This window comes from Heterodontus francisci, chromosome 14, assembly GCF_036365525.1.
Source record: "Heterodontus francisci isolate sHetFra1 chromosome 14, sHetFra1.hap1, whole genome shotgun sequence".
In the NCBI taxonomy this organism is placed as follows: domain Eukaryota; kingdom Metazoa; phylum Chordata; class Chondrichthyes; order Heterodontiformes; family Heterodontidae; genus Heterodontus; species Heterodontus francisci.
In genome coordinates, this window is record NC_090384.1 from 69,776,707 (window position 1) to 69,797,820 (window position 21,114).

Consider the following 21,114-nt stretch of genomic DNA (forward strand, 5'->3'; position numbering starts at 1 on the left):
CAAAAGATTTACAATTCAAAACTGTCAATTAAAATTTCAACAGTGAATTTGAAGGAGACTCCCAGATGAGGCAGTGAGGAGGGAACGCAGGAATGTTGGAAGGAACTACTAAGCCCAAACATGTTGAAGTTCAATTATCTGAGACAGCATCAACTTAGAGGTGTGTCAATACTTCCTAAAAGGTGAACAGCTAAATGTTTGTGATGGTGAAATAATAAATGTTGCTTACAGGAAAATATTAAGCTTTCCTGTTTGCCAATTCTCATTTCTAAGTGGTGGAATTTTAAACACAGATGAGATACATGCTTTGCTTCACAGCAATAACCCGTCTAGTTTTGTCACCATTTCAATAAAAAAATAAGACTTTCTGGCTGTGCATGTGATGCACATTTTCTTTTTGTTCATGCTTATGCAAATAGCAAGAATGCATTTGTGGCTCAGAATTTCAGGACAATTCTAATCGTGTTCAAATTATAGCCCACAAATAAAGGACCAGCGTTAGTATGTCCATTGGTTAAACTAGCTCTCATGGTCAGGGCTGTAACTACTCCAAACCAGTTCCTTCACACCCTCTTATCCTAGTCATTTTCTGGTAAAACCAACATATTTTAAAATGTTACTAATGTTTCCAAAAAAAGAGTTAACAGTTTAATTTTGGTAAAAACCACCAACAGCAAGACTGCTCATATATATTTTGAGATAGGCAATAAAATTGTATGCGGAAAACAAAAGCTATTGGCTATAACATTTCAGGAAAGTATGCTTACATTGTACATTGAAATCAAGTTACTCAAAAACACCTTCTGTTTACGAGCTGAGAACAGGAAGATGCAATAGAAAACGTTATCTAATTTTCATTGAGATTATCCTTTGATCATACAGGGTGAGATATTGTCAGAACATGCACTCTAAATACAATGAAAGGGCAGCGTAGGGCCAACATGATGTGACCAATTCCAGACATTACCTAAGTGGCCAGATTTTCCTGAAAAAAAAAACTTATCCAAGCAGTTGAGAAATCACATCAGTAAGCCTGAAGAACATAAGATAATTCTCAAAATATCAAGCTAACAGCTCCTTTGCACGCACATTGGAAAACGCTGGTGCCACTTGTTCCAAAACAGCATGAATACTTTTTGTGCTGCAATATACTGTGGGAACAAATCTTTGGGAAAGCGTTTCTCCAAATAATGCTAAGCATCAATGCAAGAATATTCGTAGAAACTATAAGTTAATGCCTTATAAACAAATTAACCATTGCAATACAAGAAGTCTGATCAATCACGTACTTTGGAAGTCAAGTTACGGAACAGCCAATTTGTACATAACATGGTTCCATGAGGCAAATGACTATATCATCTTTTTTGCAGTATTGTTGGTTGAACAATAATTGTTCATTGAACAATACATGTTGTCCAGGACAGAAGAACTTCCTTGCTCTTCTTTGATTGGTGCGATGGGATCTTTTACACAGGTTGACAGAACTTCAACTTAATATCTCATCTGAAAGACATCACTTCTAATAATGCAGCATTTCTCAGTGCTGCGCTGCAGTACAAGTCTAAGTTTATGTGCCTAAGTCTCAGGAATAGAGCTTAAACCCACAACCTTTCTGACTTTAGGCAAGCAATTTGTTGTACGAGTAAGAATTCAATTCTATTTCTGGCTTCATTCACAGTTCATGTCAACATCATACAAAAATTTATAAACATTCCCAACTATTCAAAATCTTAATGACAACTCTGCTACACTTTTTAGTGGTGACATTTATTGAAGCAAAAGTCCATTAAATTTTTCTTTCCTCCATCATAAGGTCAGAAGTGGGGATGTTCGATGATTGCACAGTGTTCAGTACTATTTGCAACTCCTCAGATATTGAAGCAGTCCATGCCCACATGCAGCAAGACGTGAACAACATTCAGGCTTGGACTGATAAGTGGCAAACAACATTCGGGTCACACAAGTGCCAGACAATGTCCATCTCCAACAAAAGAGAATGAATCTAACCATCTCCCCATGACATTCAACAGCACTACCATCACTGAATAACCCACTATCCTGGGAGTTGCCATTGACCAGAACATAACTGAACCAGCCATACAAATACTCTGGAAACAAGAGCAGGTCAGAGACTGGGTATTGTACAAGGAGTGATCCACCTCCTGACTCCTCAAAGCCTGTCCACCATCTACAAGGCACAAGTCAGGAGTGTGATAGAATATTCTCCACTTGCCTGGATGGGTGCAGCGCCAACAAGCAGGAAGCTCGACAGAATCCAAGACAAAGCAGCCTGCTTGATTGGCACCCCATCCACTACCTATACTGTTTATAAAAAGGACAAAGGCAGCAGGTGCAAGGGAACACCGCCTGAAAGGTGCCTTTCAAGTAGCACACCATCCCGACTTGGAAATACATTGTTGTTCATTTATCATCGCTGGGCCAAAATGTTGGAACTCTCTAACAGCACCGTGGGAGTACTTATACCACATGACTGTAGCAGTTCAAGAAGGTGACTCACTACCAGCTTCTTGAGGACAACTAGGGATGTTCAATAAATGGCATATTCTTTGAGCCATGAGGGATCTCAGTGAATGATTTCTGATGGCTTTTCCAACTACTTAAAAACTTTGAACGCGACACAAAAAATACCATCCTCCTGGACAAAGTTCAGAAAAATAAGATAATTCTCTTAGAAAATTAAGCCTGTGAGGTCGTGTAGTTTTAAGACATATTAAAAATATTCTGGAGGGTGCTCTGAGATGTATTTCATCAATGCTGTGCAAAACTCTGTAGGTGCTCATTTTCATTTTCTCTGCAACATAATCAGAAAATTCTTCGTCGCTCTACATTTAAATACACCATAATTAGTATCCGAACACAATAACTACAAATTAAATTTTAGATCCTTAACTGCCATTGTTAAATTATTCATATGCATTATGGAAGTCAGTCATTTTCAAATGGTTCTAGTGCTGCTATTTATCAGTAGACATCAATGGGAAGATATTAATAAGTCACAAATATAAGAAAAGGTAATGACCGCTGGATACCAAGATCTCCTCATGGACTCCTTGCTGTCCTTGCAACCCTGTGTGAAAACATATGGAGTAAGTGGCAGTAAAACTTACCCATTTGGCAGAAAATTCCAAATCCCAACTCCGCAGTCACATTATTTTGGGGGGAGCGGTTGGAGGAAGAAAGAATAGTGTGAAGGGGCAGTATTAAAGTAGTCCTGAACTGCTCGAAGACAGCTCACAGCAATTAACTTTGCAGCAGAACTAGCATGGGCCTCAAAGCAGTTTGTTCAACTCAACGACTAATGTCAGGAGAACCAGAATATAAATGTGCAACATTCTTGCACACTCTAGGCATCCCAAAAATTTAACTGAAGTAGTTACCAGATTTGGCCTTAGAAAATATATAATTGAAATCCTTTGAATGCTGAGGCATTAAAAATTAGCTGACCTAAAATGACCCTCCATATAGCAAGGAAATTCCGTAGAGAAGCTAATCTCTACAATATCTCACAATTTTCTACGTGTAAGGGATGTTCTTACCTTGTACATGGAATTGTTGAATAAAACACATTCACCAATCATTTCTACGCAACTGGTCATACATCTTCGGTTAGTTGTGCATGTCACTTACATTTTCTCTGCAGCTTAGAACCCCCTTGCCCTAGCCCTGAACTCGTATCTTTCTCTCTTATCTTCCCTTATGCCCTCTCTGCGATCATGTCCATGAGACCCACCTCCTGCTCCCTCGATCCCATTCGCACTAAACTGACCACCCAACTTCCCCTCCTGGGCCTCAAATTAGCCAATATTGTTAACTGTTCTCTCTCTTCAGGTGTTTCCCCTCTCTCCTTTAAACGTGGCATCATTACCGCTCTCCTCAAAAATCAACCCTTGACCTCATCATCCTCGCCCCATCTCCAATCTTCCTTTCCTCTCCAAAGTCCTTGAACGTGTTGTTTCTCCAAATCCGCCCCCATCTTTCCCGAAACTCCATGTTTGAATCCCTCCAATCAGGTTTCCGCTCCCGCCAGAGCTTTCGGAACAGCTCTTATAAAGTCACAAACAACAGTTTATTGACTGAGACAAAAGTAAACTTTCCCTCCTTGTCCTTGTTGACCTGTCTGCAACCTTTGACAAGGTTGACTACATAATCCTCCTCCAAGGCATCTCCACTGTCATCCAGATGGGTGGGACTGTTCTCACCAGGCTCCATTCTTATCCATCGAATCGTAACCAGAGAATCACTTGCAATGGCTTCCTTCCTGCTCCCGCACTGTGACCTCTGGTATCCCCCAAGAATCTATCCTTGCCTTCCTCCTATTTCTCATTTACATGCTGCCCCTCGGCAACATGGACAGGTTACACCTTAGCAGGACCAGGACTAATACCCTTACAGGGAGATTTGCTGATGCTGTTGGGGAGGGTTTAAACTAAAGTTTCAGGGGTCTGGGAACATAAGAGGGAGCTCAGATTGGAGGAAGCAAAACCAGTAATAGGAAGTAGAGAAGTTGTAAATGAAATTGGAAGACAGACGAGATGAAGGCAAGCTGATCAAATGAGGAATAATGTTAAGACAAAGTTAAGGGCACTCTATTTGAGTGCACGCAGCATTCGCAACATGGCACAAATAGAGGTAAATGGATTTCATTGCCATTACAGAGACGTGGTTACAGGGCGACCAGGACTGGGAAGTGAATATTTAGGGACATTCGCCATTTAGGAGGGATAGGCGGAGGGGAAAAGGAGGTGGGTTAACACTGTTAATAAGGGATGAGAACAGTACATTAGCGAGAGAGGATCTTAGATCAAATGAGCAAGATGTAGCAGCAGTTTGGGTGCAGCTAAGAAACAGCAAAGGGCAGCAAACAAAGATGAGAGTTATTTATAGGCCACCAAACTGTAGTAGTAATGTTGGGCGCAGTATAAATCAGGAAATTACAGCTGCATGTAGCATGGGCAATACAGTAATAATGGGTAACTTCAATTTACATATAGATTGGGTAAACCTAATGAGCACTAATGCTGTGGAGGATGAATTCCTGGAGTGTGTATGAGATAGGTTTCTGGAGCAGTATGCTGAAGAACCAACTAGGGAATAAAGCTATTTTAGATTTAGTATTATGCATGAGAAAGAGCTAATAAGAACCTTGCTATAAAAGAGCCATTAGGAAATAGTGACCACAATATGATGGAATTCTACAAGAAGTTTGAAAGAGATATGGTTCATTCTGAAACTATGGCCTTAAATATTAAAGGAAACTAGGAAGGCATGAGGGGCAGGTTGGCTATGGTAGATTGGGAAAATACATTAAAAGATTCAGCGGTAGATAGGCAATGGCTAGTACTTAAAGATGTATTACATGGTTTACAACAATTATACATACCGCTGACACAAAAACCCAACAGGAAAGGTGAATCACCGTGGCTAACAAAATAAGTTAAAGATTGTATTAGGTCAAAGGAAGTGGCTTATAAGGTCGCCAGAAAAACTGGCGAGCCCGACGATTGGGAGCAATTTAGAGTCCAAAGGGGGACCATGAAACTGATACAGAAAGGGGAGAAAGATTATGAATGCAAGCTAGCTCGAAACATAAAGGCAGACTGTAAAAGCTTCTCTAGGTATGTGAAAAGGAAGGACAAACCTGGGTCCATAGCAGGTGGAGACAGGAGAGTTTGTGTGGAGAATGGGAAAATGGGGGAAGAGACTAAACAAATACTTTTTTGTCTGTCTTCACACAGCAAGACACCGAAAGTCTCCCTGGGAACCAAGGTACTTGTAAAAATGAGAAACTGAAAGTAATTAATATCAATAAAGGAGTAGTACTCAAAAAATTAATTGGATTGAAAGATGATAAATCCTTTGGACCAGGTGAGACACATCCTAGAGTATTGAAGGAGGTGGCTATAGAAATAGTCGATGCATTGGTGGTTATCTTTCAAAATTCTATATATTCTGGAAGGGTTCCTGTAGATTGAAAAGTAGCAAATGTAACCCCACTATTTAAGAAGGGAGCGAGAAAGAAATTGGAGAACTACAGACTTGTTTGTTTCACATCAGTAGGAGGGAAAATGTTAGAATCTATAAAAAAGGATGAGATATCTGGACACTTGGAAAATAATATGATTGGGCAGAGTCATCATGGATTTGTAAAAGGGAAATCATGCTGGACAAACCTGTTGAAATTTTGAGGATGTTATTGTAGCATAATGAGAACCAGTGGCTGTGGTGTATTTGGATTTTCTGAAGACTTTTGATAAGGTTCCACACAGGAGCTTAAGGAACAAAATTGGAGCAGATGGGATTGGGGGTAACATACTGCTATGGATTGAGAATTGGTTAACAGACAGAAAGCAGAGAGTAGGAATAAATGGGTCATTCTCAGAATGCCAGGCTGTTACCCGTGGGGTACCGCAAGGGCCACTGGTGGGACCACAGCTGTTCCCGATCTATATAAATGATTCGGATACAGGGGCCAATTATAATATTCCCAAATTTGCTGATGACACAAAATTAGGAGGGAATGCAAGTTGTGAGGTTGCAAGCAGCCTTCAAGGGGACTTGGACAGGCTAAGTGAATAGACAAGAACATGGCAGATGGTATATAATGTGAATAAGCGTAATGTGAGTCACTTTGATAGAAAAAAACAGAAAGGCAGAGTATTTCTTAAATGGAGAGAGGTTAGAAAGTGTTGATGTCCAAAGGGACCTGGGTGCCCTTGTTCATGAGTCACTAAAAGCTAGTGTGCAGGTGCAACAAGCAATTAGGAAGGCAAATGGTATGTTGGCTTTCATTGCAAGGGGATTTGAATACAGGAGTAAAAATGTATTGCTGTAATTGCAAAGAGGCTTGGTGAGACTGCACCTCGAGTATTGTGTACAGTTTTGGTCTCCTTATCTGAGGAAGGATATACTTGCCATAGAGGGAGTGCAATGGAGGTTCACCAGACTAATCCCTGGGATGGCAGGATTGTCTTATCAGGAGAGATTGAAGAAACTGGGCCTGTATTCTCTAGAGTTTCAAAGAATAAGAAGTGATCTCATTGAGACTTACAAAAGTTCTTACAGGGTGTGACAAGGTGGATGTAGATCGGAGGTTTCCCCTGGCTGGTGAGTCCTGAACCAGGCGACATAGTCTCAGAATAAGGGGCAGGCCATTTAAGACTGACACGAGGAGGAATTTCTTTACTCAGCAGGTGGTGAATCTGTGGAATTCTCTACCCCAGTGGGCTGTGGAAGCTCAATCATTGAGCACGTTCAAGACAGAAATCAATAGATTGCTGGATACTCATGACATCAAGGGATATGGGGATAGTGGGGAAAAATGGCATAGAGGTAGATGATCAGCCATGATGTTTGAATGGTGGAACAGGCTCGATGGGCCAAATGGCCTACACATGCTCCTATTTCCTATGATCCTTTGAACATCATCCGAAAGCACAGGGTTAGTTTTTACATGTATGCTGACAACACCCAGCTGTATCTCACCACCACCTCTCTTGACTCCTCCACTGTTGCTATATTATCCGACATCCTGTACTGGATGAGCAGAAATTTCCCCCAATTAAATATTGGGAAGACTGAAGCTATCATTTTCCGTTCCCTCTCCAAACTTCATTCCCTAGCTACTGACTTCAGCCCTCTCTCTGGCAACAGATTAAGCCAGTCTGTTCGCAACCTTGGTGTCACACTTGACCCAGAGATGAGCTTCAGACCTCATAGTCGTGCCATCACGAAGAATGCTTATTTCCACCTCCATACCTTTGCCCAGCTCAGCTCATCTACTGTTGAAACCCCTATTCATGTCTTCGTTACCTCTGGACTTGACTATTCCAACACACTCCTGGCTGGTCTCCCACATTCTATCCTCTGTAAACTTGAAGTCATCCAAAACTTTGCTGCCCATGTCTTATCTCGCACTAAGCCCCGTTTCCCTATCATCCCTGTGCTTGCTGACCTACACTGGCTCTCGGTCAAGCAACATCTTAATTTTTAAATTCTCTTTGTTTTCAAATCCTTCCATGACCTCACCCATCTGTAATCTCCCCCAGCCCCACAACCCTCTAAGATATCTGCATTGCTTTAATTCTAACCTGTTGTGCATCCCCAATTTTAATCGCTCCACCATTGGTGGCTGTGCCTTCAATTGCGTAGGCCCCAAGCTCTGGATACCCTTCCAATGCTCCTGTGAAGCACCTAGGGGCATTTTATTACATTAAAGGCACTTTATAAAGTTGTTGTTTTTGTAGAATTGTTGCAACTGTTAACTTGTTTAAAATCAGTAAAAGACTTCAGCAACAAGCAACAAATGTGGAATGTTTCTGGGCAGAAAATAATTCACTAGATGAAACAAAAATAAACATTTGAACTACAATCGTGAATTTTGACCAGGGAAATATTTACTGTTACAGAAACCAAAGTCAATGCCAATACAATCTGCCTTCTGAGCTCTGAATTTCCTACACAAGTACACAATCACTTATCACAGTATGTTAGTTCCTGCACTAAATATGACAAAAGAATACCAAGTCCAAGGACAAAGAGGACTACATAAAATAAACGCATTAAGGTCTACATTTAAATGGATTTTGATTGCAAAACAAAAATTAGAGGAAAACACACGTTTGGATTAAAAGTGCTGAAGTGTAGCAAAGAGACACCATCATTTATCCGCACCCAGGTGCATTGGACAGGTTTTAAATTGAAATCTGACATGGGATGTCAATTCAATCTAGAAAATATAGGTTTCAGAATAATTTTAAATCAAACACATATGGAGACCGAGACCACAGTGTTAAAATGGTACATAAACATATATTTAACAAAAATACATTGTCCAATCATTAAGATTTCAATCAAAAATTCTGTTCACACATTCTGGAAGGCCCAAAATAGAGGTCGCCATGGACTGTGCCATGGAGCTATCCTTATTAGCCATATACATTACAGCAAACACTCAACCTTGGCAAGTTCCTGTACAGTATGGAATGAATGTGGGAAATGTTTACAAGGAAACAATCTAACCCAGTGATTTGGTATCATCACCAGTCACTTAGCTTCTCTCCAGGAGCTCAGAAGAATCATCTGAACTCCAAGGTTTACATCGCTTTCCTACCAATGGGCAGAATTCTCCCAACATTTATCACTGTCGTGCAGCAACATTCATGAAAACATGCACTTACTGTCCATACATCTACCATTCTAAATGACAAGTGCTGAACTAATATTGCTGCAGGTTTATCCAAAACTTTAGTTGATAAATGAAATCTTATGTCCATAAGATCCTTTTGTTGACAGCATGAAATATGTTTTAACATTTTATACCAACACATCAAGAACACAGAACCATCAAACTTTTTTTAAAAAAGTCAAACCAGGACAGAAATCTTCAATAGGAGCTAATGCAAGCTTTACTTTCATTGCTTAAGCTGGTAGAATGGGATATAGCCTTGTAATTTACTCTTCTGTAACCATTCTCATTTATGTAACATAGAAAATCATGGACTATTTATCCAGAGCAACAGCTTTTATGTCCATCACCCTGACCTTTGAGGTTCTCTCCTATCAAGTCCCTGCACGTATGTCCACAGGTTACTCCTCGTTCCCCACTCCATCAACTGGGTACTGTATTTCAGCGGGGATTTTCCTGTCCTTGAACTCTCCAAAAGTTCCTTTACCTTGTTCTGCTTTCAAATATTTCCTCTTTCACCCATTCCTTAATTTGTTTTCCCTTTTCTCTTCTACTTGTTGCCCATTTTCTTTATTCCTTTGACCCTTTACACAGCATTCCAATAGACTGTTCTCGACATGAGAAGTCCAACACTAATACAATACCCAACAGCAATGGGTAACAAATAGGTAAAAGGGAAAACTACTAACGTAATCCTGATCTCTCAGAAACTGCTCTTGAAAGAACTTTAATCTCCGCTGCAACTATGGGAGAGGAGAACATTTCACTGCTTTAATGGTTCAAAGAAAACTTGAAAAGCAGAAACAGGGTGAAACATTTCAAATAGACTAACTTTTTTTCAGCATGAATTTAAAATTCAGTTAATGTGACTGCCACAATTTTGGAAGTTTTATTTTAAATACCAAAAGTTAAGTGGAAGACTGCCACAGCTTTAAAATAATCACAAGGTTTCAATTTCTTCATACATAGCTTTAGCCTGTGAAGTTATTTTTGAATTGTTTCTGGTCATCTTCATTTTTAGATCTGACAAACTTGGTAATAGCTTCAGGTAATGTTTCATTCATAAAACTGTTCTGGCTTGAAGTGGCACCAGTCAATACAAGAGCATCATTCATCAGCAGATGAATGCAGATAATGCAGATACTATCCTACCTCTGCATTTCGAGATTCTTAGGCAGAAGGTTCTAATTTTATTCTACTCTTTAAGGGTTCATCCACTAAGGTAGAGTGCATGAAAAAATGCAAATGGAACAAATTTGGTGATTTAAAACCCCATACAATTTTAAGTGAAAATATGCTGTGAAAGCTGGATTTTATTGGAGTACAGCATTTTCAGATTGCACACGTATATGATTTCCAGTGTTGAAACACTGCATGGAGAGAAGTGAGAGCTGCTTCAACAGCCTTCTCTGGCAAATTATGGCATAAGTTTACATTACCTTTTTGTAAAACTAGCTTGCATTTTATACTCCTAAATTATTTGGTCTTCCTCAATGTTGGAACCCTTTGCAAGTGAAACATTCGCCTAAATCAATTCCATCAGTCCTCTTAATATAAACTTCAATAAGAGGACCTCAAAACCTGCACCTTTATGAACACAACAATAACCTTCCTATAATTAGGCATTCAGAACTGTACACAGTAGTACAGGTGGGGTTAAATTACCATTCTATACAAGAATTCAAAGTTACTATGTGCACCATTTACATTAGAGTTTGGTTATGTTGCAACATCAGATAAAGAATTTGCTTTCATCAACACTGTGTTTCCACTAGTAAATACTCAAAGTCTGATGAGCTGACCATGGTATGTCAAAAATAATCATTTGCAGCAATAGAACAATTTGTAGCAAAGTTATGCTTAGCTTATCCCAATATGGGTATCATTACTTCACCTGGTTCTGGTATTGGGCTTATTTCCTTGTATTGAAATTATAAGCAGCTGAACAGAAACTGCAAATAACTCATCAAAGCATAAAAGCGGAGCTTTGAGCCACACTGAGGAAGCATTTATTTTCCATCAATTCCTAGCATTTTGAAACATTCTATTCATTGTACACAAAATACAACAATTTCTTCAGAACTTTGAGGAAACCTAAAACAAGTTTAAATGGATTCCTTTAAAAAGAGACTGAAACAAGAAACAAAATGTGGAACAGAACCAAATGAATTTACAATACCGTAAAAAAGGAGGAAAGCAAGTTTCATGTTTTGACTGAACATGTCCTCAAGCTAAAACATGTTTGTTCCAAGAAATTACATTTTTGGGCACCCGAGTAAAATTCCACCTACTCTGTCGCAACAAATTGCCTAATCTCAACCTCAAGAGGGAAACACCTATACTACAAAACATATGGCATTTCTTTTTCTAACAGAAACCATCATAGCCTCTTATCTTAAACCTCTACATTAAAAAGCCAACCAGCAGACAGTTGCCCTGTCAATGGCTAAACTTACTCATATTTACAACCAAGACTCCGAGCGAATTACACTGGAGACTTACAAAAATAGTCTACAAATCTGCATCATTAAGCTCCTCCTGTTGTACAAGCCAAATCTGTGCTTTTGAATCATGACACTCATGCAGATGCTCAAAAGTTTGAGTTGGCCTACTACAAACCATGACAAACCATTAACTTAGGCCCTGGACACACCTTCATTGCTGAATCAAAGTCCTGGAATTCCCTAACTAACAGATTTGTGGGTGTACTTACACCACACTGACCGCAGCAGTTCAAGGTGGTGGCTCACCAGAACCTACCCAAAGGCAATTAGGGATGGGAAAGAAATGCTGGCCTTGCCAGCAATGCTTATAACGAATTTTTAAAAAGCAGGTAGTGATGAAAAATTACTCCTTATACACACAAAATAAGTCACCATTATTACTTGAAATGGATTATTTTTTTTAAAATGAAGTAATCTTCCAACTAGCATCCAAAGCTCAGCGTATACGCAAGAATCAGCTCTCATGCCTGAAGGGTGGTGGAAGCAGAGACAATTACTTCAAGAGTACGTTAGATGGCCACTTGAGGGAAACAGACTTGCAGGGCTACAAGGATCAAGCGGGTAAATGGGACTGACTAGATTGCTCCATGAAGAGCCAGCGTAGACTTGATGGGCCGAATGGCCGCCTTCTGTGCCATAAATGACTATATTACAAGTGTAATATAGGTAACCTGTGTAACCCTAGGTAACCCATGAAGAATGGCACCCAATGCTAAAAAGGAATGGCCAATTAAGATTGCTTTCCTGACACTGCAATAAAGAATAGTGAAAGTATTTGTTTTTACTAAAAGTTTTAAGCCAGTTTTGTGTAGCAAACTCTGATACCAAGGATGCCTACATAATTTCACTTAGGACCCTTACAGCTAGTAGAGATAAAAAGGACCTTTGTAGTTGGCAGAGTCAGAAGACTTTCATTCCAGACACACGAGACTTCCATCACAGATGTCAAAGATGAAAAGGACTGTATTCTAACTCGCTGTGCCATAAAGTCTCTTTCCTCCTCTCAGCCTAGTTACAGGAACATTCTGGTGCATAAAGATAACATTGTGTCTACTGAATTCACTATTCAGAAATTATGCAATAATATGGGGCAATATGCCTTAGTCCAAACCTCTCAGCACAGACAGTAAAAAATATCATGCATTTAAAAGATTCTGGTGAGCACAACAGGTAGAAGGGATGAAGAAATAGACAGGAGCATTTGCCTTCAAAACTAAAACAGTTTGTTTTTTTAAAAACACACACGCCTTCATACATTAATTTCTGATTAAACATGGCCTCTTTTGGGAAGCAGACAAAACACAACAACATCTTTAGACTGCATAGCTGAGCATACACAGCCCATGCTGGATCTTGTAAAACAGATGTAGACAGCCATACATTCCATACAACCACAAAGCTCCAGGGAAAGGCAGTTTTCTATAAGCACCTCCCTTCCTCCATGGCTGCAAGGAAATACATCAGCAACTTCTAAATATAAAGCACTCATAAAAAAATGTCACATATGGCAATCCATAGCTATAAATTACTTTTACCATTCACGCCTCATCTATATGTCTGTAATGAAGATACATTTTCCTGTTGGCTAATCTAGGAACTGAACAACATTCAAGCTTTCGCGCACAATTTCATAGTTAGAGGGAGGTCCATACTCTCTTTAAAAAAAAAGTATCATATTTGGAAGTGTGGGAATAAGTTCTATTTATGCCATACAATAAAGCAGAAATGCCCCTTAGAAAATAATCTTCTCAGAAACCCGGTCACTGCCCTCTCCTAGTATTTTTGTGAATTTTACTCACACCATTAGTGACAAAAGTGCTGTAGCTTTCTGCTTTTACACGAATGATTGCACCAAATTTTATTTTTATTTTTGATTAGCTTCATATTGCACTTTAACTGGAGTTTCAATACAAAGACAATAAAACAATACATCCAGTTCAAATCCGGTAAAAATTTATTTTGTCTAGTCAATTAGGTTTTTTTAAAATGATACTTAAGACACTTAGAAACAAGAGTTGACGTTTTAAGTTTCATAAAACATTGAATTTTTAAGTCCAAGTTGTGTTACAGCAGCAACAACTTGGATTCATACAGCATCTTTAACATACAAAAACATCCAAATGCACTTCAAAGGGGAAAAGGAACAGGCACTGAGTAGGAGGATTAGGGGTGCTGACCAAAAGCTTGGCCATGAAGATACTTTGAAAAGGATTTTCACGACGAGGAAGGAAATAAGAATGCCATCCATGAATTATCTGACAGGCTGTCTGATAGTATGGAGATAGATACGAGGTCAAGAGAAGTGCTACAGTTAGAACTGGATGCCTTTATCATTCATATGGAATTTGACCCTGTGACTGTGGATGGCGTCACAGTGAGCTGCATGTAAATAAAAAAAAAGGATGGGGCCAAGATGAATCCTACATTAGTATGAGGCAATTCTCATGGTGAAAAAAGAGCAACGAGGTGGAAGGAACTGTAAACTCCTCCATAGTCAGCACTGCTTTGTGGTAAACCAAAAGGAGCCTGTGTGAACCACAACGGAAGGTTACATTCATACAACTCAAACTGGTAACATTTTAGTTAGGTGAAATACTCCAGTCCTAAGGTGCTAGCTGCATGGTACCCCGAATCGAAACTGAAAATTCAGATCAAACATGAAGACAGACATAAACGGCAGGATGCTCCAGCTACTAGATTAACTAACCTAATGCAAACTTCTGGATTTTCAAATGTGAATACATTTGCTTCTCCAATCTTCTTCCCTTCTTCTCGTGAAGGTAGAAATCTATCCCCCAGCGGCCCAGCCTTCCAATTATTTGCCAGCCATTCTTACCTTGCAAGACTGCACAGCAATACCAACAAGCTGGTAAAATGTTGGTGATGACATACCTGTTCTCTACCACACACACACAATTTCCAACAAAAACCACTTGATAGAGATCACAAGTGGGATTCCTTACTAGTATTTCCTTCTCTCTCTGGTCCCATGAAACTAAAAGGAATTATAAATCTTCCCTCCACCTCTTTCCCCACTACTCTGGCCGAGAACTACAAACTAGCCCAGCACAGAAGCTTCCTGGTCTGTATTCCTTGGGTGAAGAATTTCAACACTGAACTGTCTCTTGAGGAGTCTGGACACAGTAGACAGGGAGAAACGGTTCCCATTGGTGGAAGGAGCAAGAATAAGGGGACACTGATTTAAGGTGAATGGCAAAAGGAAGAATGACAACAGGAGGTAAAGCTTTTAAGTAGCAAGTGGTTAGGATATGGAATGCAATGCCTGAAAGGGTGGTGTATGCAGATTCAATCTTTGCTTTCAAAGGGAATTTGATAATGATCTGAATAGAAAAGATTTGCAGGTCTATGGAGAAAAGGCAGGGAGTGGGAACCGCTGAGTGCTCTTGTAGAGAGCTGGCATGGACATAATGGGCCAAATGGCATCCTTCTGTGCTGTAACCATTCCATGATCCTTTCAGAGAACTCAAGAATGTAGGACTACAGTACTGTTTTTCAAATTTACTTTTTAGGCCTTTAGGGTTCAGATATTTACTGCTTTTGGAACTTGAACAGTTCTTGTATCAGAACAAGATTTTGCAAGTTCAGGACATTCATACTCTGCTGAAATACTATCAACTGAAATGATATGTTTCCCTTCATCACAACAATGATTAAACTTCTAATGTACTGCAGTGGCTATGAAGCACTTTGGGACATCCTGAGGTCTCAAAAGGTGCAATATAAATGCAATGTCATGCCTCATGTAGTGTAATGACATACAACATTTTGCAACACAATTTGAAAATTAAATACAGCTTACAGTTATGCTGACCAATGCCCATGCATTTTCACCATATACTGTTTGTTTTCATACTACAGTCCATCATTCAAGTTATATGTTCATCAAATGTTGCAAAGAAACTTAATATTCAATCAAGAATGGAGGTAAAGAGGAAAGAAGCAAACAGCCAAGGATGAACAATAAACCGTACAAAATCAAATTGTTCCTTTTAAAAAAAAAACTAAATACATTTTCATAGGGGTCCTGGGGAAAACCAAGTGTTCAAAGAGAGACTTCTGCGTGCTGCACTCCCCTAATTAGTTGGCTTCGTGCTACAGCTTCAATTGAGAACCGCTGGAGGCCAGGAACCTAAAAAGGGAGTCATTCTAGCCCTCGTCTTTAGCTGCAAGCAGTGACCAGCACTCCAGCTCCTTCATATTACAGAGAGCACTTGAAGCTAGGAGTGCCGTCAACAACACCCAAATACACACATATCACTTACATCTATCAATTATTTAATCAGGTGCCGAGAAGAATTATTACACTGAAGGAGTGCCAAAGCTGGCAGATGTATAATATTCCTCCCATCTACGTCCACTTAAATATTTAAAAAACTGCCTTCGGGAAACTGAGTAGCATTGGAGAATTAGATTTTCATGGATCTCAGGTGCTGTTGAGTCTACATTGGCATTGAGATAGACACCCTCATTTTTAGCCCTGGAACGAAGAGCTCTCAATTGGATAAAGCAATAGAGAGCCGTTCCAAGCAGCTGACTGGTCTCCTAATGGTGCTACCCTAAAACTTATGACAAAAGTGCTCTTAAAAGTGTCAATGCAACTCATTGATCTCTCTGCCAATATGCAAAGCAAAACACCGAGTAATACATACTGCAGCTTTAAATCAGCAACAGATTTACTTTAAGGAGGATGGGGGAAGACAGAAATGCAAGGGAATCTACAAGGTGTTAAAGAGATCGGGACAGGAATTAATTTGACTTTTCCAATTTCAAATATGGAATATATTACAGAATATACTCTCAAAAGTCTCAAAATGTAAACAGCAAAATGCATTACAACACATGCTGTACAATAAGTTGTAAAACATGGTAAGTTGTAATAAGTTGTAAAACCCCTCCGAAGAAGGGTCACTGACCCGAAACATTAACTCTGCTTCTCTTTCCACAGATGCTGCCAGACCTGCTGAGTGAATCCAGCATTTCTTGTTTTTGTTTCAGATTTCCAGCATCCGCAGTATTTTGCTTTTATTATTATGGTAGAACAGCTGTCTGTCAAGTATTTTTTCTGGATACTTATATCAACTTTTATTACCTTGTATATCACCTTTCTCAAAAGGGAGAAAAAAAAGTTAGCCAAGAATAAAAATTCCAGATATCAACATCAATCCTTTCTTCTGAATGATAATACTTAGATTGCCCTGCGACAGTCATACTTTTTTTTCTCTACTGCACCGACATATTTTATAGGTTATTCAGTGAAAAAATTGACTAGTTCTTAAGCTTAGCCTAAACAGAATTCTTTCTGTACAAGTAGAGTTAGCCCTGCATATGTACTAGATAGGTCAAATAAGACAGAGTTCTGTAAATACCCCTCATGATAGTTGAACTTCAAAGCAGAAAATTCTTATTTTACATCATTCTGAAACAATTAATCGAAGCTCCAGTAAGTGATTATTAAAAATGCAAAGTATCTACAGTTCAGTGCTGTGATGTAAACTAACTTGGCACGTGCTCAGTCGTATCTTCACTAAAAATGTCATAGTAGGTACTCAACACTCCTATCAATAGCAAAGCTTTGACTTTAAATAATCTCAATCAAAATTCGGTAGCGAAACAAAGCAACCTCATGCAATGATGATCTGAAGCCAGTAGCTTTTGAATAGCGTAATGTATGTGAAGGACGGTTACGAAAACGAAACTTATCATTACTCTAATACAGCCTGAGCACACAATGTCACAGAGATTTTAAAAAAATCAAAAACGGAGGCAATGGATGGCCCGATAAAAGTGAAAAATGAAAAACACACAAATCATAGCGTCATATAGTACCTAAACAAGACGCAGTCGAAGCAGAGCAGGATGTCCATCGAGCTGCAGCTGGTCTGTTTACCTCCGCTTGGTCTTCACATGCTGCTCCCAAGATCTGGACTAACTTCCTCCTCGACTGCTCTGCCCAGAGGATCGTACAACCCCCGGTGAATGCAGTGGGGAAGGAAAAGACAGAAACATTTCTCACAAATATACACAAAACGGTAAACTTTCTGAAACCGAGGAATCTGTAACCCAACTGTGAAGGGAATGGAGCGCAGAGTTCAAACACATATGTATGTGCGTGTTTACTCAGGCTTGCAGTGGATTCGAGGACGATCGGAACAAAATGCAAATCACGACAACGTTTTTCCCCTGCAGTTGTACCTCTTGTTTACTTTTAAAGGCACCAATACAGAGGTCAGAAATATTAACTATACCTGTGCAATGTGTACGATCCATTCCTCTTCAGCCTCATGTTCGCTGACAGGAGTCTTATGATGAAATCCAGACTGATTTTTAAATAATTTTTAAAAAAATCGTTGTTGACGTTATTTTGCAATCTTCTGCAACTGCTTATTAACGGAATGAAAGGGAGCAGGGCTCGACTACGTTAATTAAACACAAGTGGGAAACAATTACTGTAGACAAATAGCAGATCCAACCCAGAAAATGTCTCTCGGAGGTGACGGGCCAAGATTTCCTTTAAATATACACGAAAGCCACGTAAATAAAACAAATAAAACCTTCCAGTTTAATTGCATTGATAGCCTGCCAAGACCGTTCACTTGAATGATTATCTCTGCTTGGAATCAACTCCTCCTCACTGCCACTGGATCACTTGGCCATAAAGTAACACTGCAAACCGCTTCACTGCACTCCCAGGGAAAAATAGAAGCAAGATGGATCTTCAGCCTTCCCTTCTAGACTAACAGAACATTTTTCACCAGCGTTCCTATAAACCAATGATTCTTAATGGAAAAAGAACACTGAGAGCCGTTGCAACTATCCCAGCACAGAAACGTCTTTTTTTTTTGCTCTGGGCAGACTGCCTTGCATAAATCACAGATGCACAGTGTCTCTGATTAGACTGCTCAGTTTTCCTTCCTGTCCAATTAATATCTCCACAAGTAGAGCTGCCAACTTGATTCCTGATTGAAATTTTAAAAATCCCATTGAGTGTAAATTTCAACAGGGCAAGGGAAGCAATAAAAAGTTTTTCATTTTTAAAAAGCCGATAACTGCACATGTACATTTCAGGTTGCAAAAAGTCATGTAGAAACGAAACTTGCAACTTAATAAAATACGCAGTTTTATCTTAAACCAGGCAAAAACCTAAGGCCCCCTTATGAAATACAAAGGCCCAAGTCCCCAGGGCCTATAAATAATGACTGCTGTATATAGCCATCTCAAGTTTCATGCCTTTTTCTAACCAAGTCAAACTGTGTAGAATAAAAAAGACTGTAATAGTATTACACAGCCAGCAGTTCTTAAACATACAGCCTTGTATTATTAAATGCTTTAACTGTCCTACTAAAGCATTCATTAAATAATACTTCAAGCAGCTGGTAGCCATTAATTAGACTCATTTGAAATTTGTTATAGCAGTTCTTGTTGAGATCCACTGAAGCCATGTAATTTCTGATCTTTGTTTAAACAAAGTAATAAAACCAAATTCATGTAAACAGAAGAAAACATGTTCTTTAAAACGAACTTTAAAAATTAATTTGATAACTGGACTTGGTTTTCCAACACCACTTTTTTCTCTAAATTCTTAAGGTCTCTGCTTCTTTCTTTATCTCCACACACAAAAAAAAACTCCCAGAGAAAAGGGGAGGGAGAGAAAAATTATTCTCTGGCTTTATCTTTCCACAAACAGTGCCAGGTGGCATTGATCTAGAAGTTTGACTGGCTCGTCAATTTTTCCTCTATTCCTTAAAGGACACTTCATGTTCATCGGGTACCTTGATGCATCACAGATGTAAATTTTAACTAAATTCAAGGAAAGAGAGCTTTAAATATTGAGCTCGAATTCCTAGAAAGAAAAAATATGGAATACTTCCTGGGCTACTGTTAAGATAATGTATTCTTAATAATACATTCCAATTTTATTCAATGATATTTGTTGAACACATCTTTCAAATGAAAATATTTTTCACATTTCCATTCATTTCAACAAAACCAATTTTACAAGCAAAGCAGACCTAGAATAAATGTGTTTCCAAGTTACTTCAAATTTGTGTGTAAAAATATTAGGTACATCATATACCAAGTAAGCGGTAGCTTGGTAATGGTCTCTTTATTCTAAGACTCACCATAATGCATTTTGCTCTTCTGCTTCTGGCAAATAGCTACCACCAGGATGACAGTATTTACCTTAAACAGAAACAGAAAATGTTGGCAACATCCAGCTGGTCAGTCAGCTTCCGTGGAGAAAACAGACAAGTTAATATTTAAGGTGTGACCCCTTCATCAGAACTCTGGAACATTAACTTGTCGGTTCTCTCCACAGATACTGTCTAACCAGCACCTTCTGGTTTTGTCTCATATTTCCAGCATTTGCAATTTTTACATTTTGTTCACTGATTGATTTGATTACAACACACGAAAAGTGTAAAAAAAGATTGCTAGGAAAGGAGAATGTCTATTAAGAAGTTATTTGAGATCAGCACTCGGCTTGGCATTTAGGATGGAACTTAGCATTCGGCACTTTTTCAATCTGTTAGTTTCAAGCAATGAATGTGGGGTTATGAACAGTTGCAATTGTCGCAACATATGTGATGATAGCCATTTTGCATCTAAAAAAAATCCGTTTTCAAGAGGGAATCTCACCAACAGGTTGGTTCTAAAAAAAATCAAAACAGTTTCTGCTAGTCTTCGACTTCAATCTTTTTTTGCTCAAATAATTTTCTGTTTTTTTTTTACTTAAGTGGAACATGTGTTGGAGGCATTTTTGGGTGGTACCAGTTTGGAAAATCATAAGAGGTTAAAAATTGTGTCACATTTGAATGGGATAATTCCTCCCACCTCATGGTAACACCAGCCTGCTTATAATAAGATGGTTTTATGGAAGGGAAAGAAAATTCTGCACAAGATTGCTGACAGCTCCAACCTTTCTTGATTCACTTGGCGCAAGTACTGAATTGGGTTTAGGGCTGTAAGAAATTGAATTTTGTAGATGTACCCAAGTTGAATTTTTCAACCTTTATATTTCTGTACAGTTAAATTGTTTTTTTCTCAATATACAAAATGATTATACTGTATTAATTTGATAATAGCTGTGCATTCTCAAGCATTCCATGCCATTCCAATATCATTTTAACATTTGAGGGGGCCAGATACCATTCTAGGAACTTGACTAGGGTATAAGTTTAACTGCTGGAAGGGTAGGCATCCCGTGCAAGCTAATAACCTTCATTGATGGCTTTGTGACCTAAACCACGCTCCCCCCTGCCCCATCTTGCTCCAGCGCACAGGCTTAAAAAGGTCTCTTTATCTCTTACCCGAGATACAGAGTGAACTGTGCTCAGTTGCAGAAGTGAACTTAAGTTTGCAGAGTTAATAAACCTCGTCTTTATT

At 39.1% G+C, this 21,114-nt stretch overlaps 1 protein-coding gene across 1 annotated transcript in view; it reads right to left on the reverse strand.

The window, feature by feature from the left end:
* Positions 1-18,585, reverse strand: part of LOC137377106 (MOB kinase activator 2-like) — a 78,511-nt gene extending 59,926 nt beyond the window's left edge. Inside the window, 3 exon segments of the mRNA XM_068046419.1 lie at positions 17,557-17,602; positions 17,605-17,676; positions 17,976-18,585. Coding sequence (XP_067902520.1) covers positions 17,557-17,602; positions 17,605-17,676; positions 17,976-17,997 — 140 coding nt within the window. The 5' untranslated portion in view covers positions 17,998-18,585.
* Positions 18,586-21,114: the final 2,529 nt, after the last annotated feature.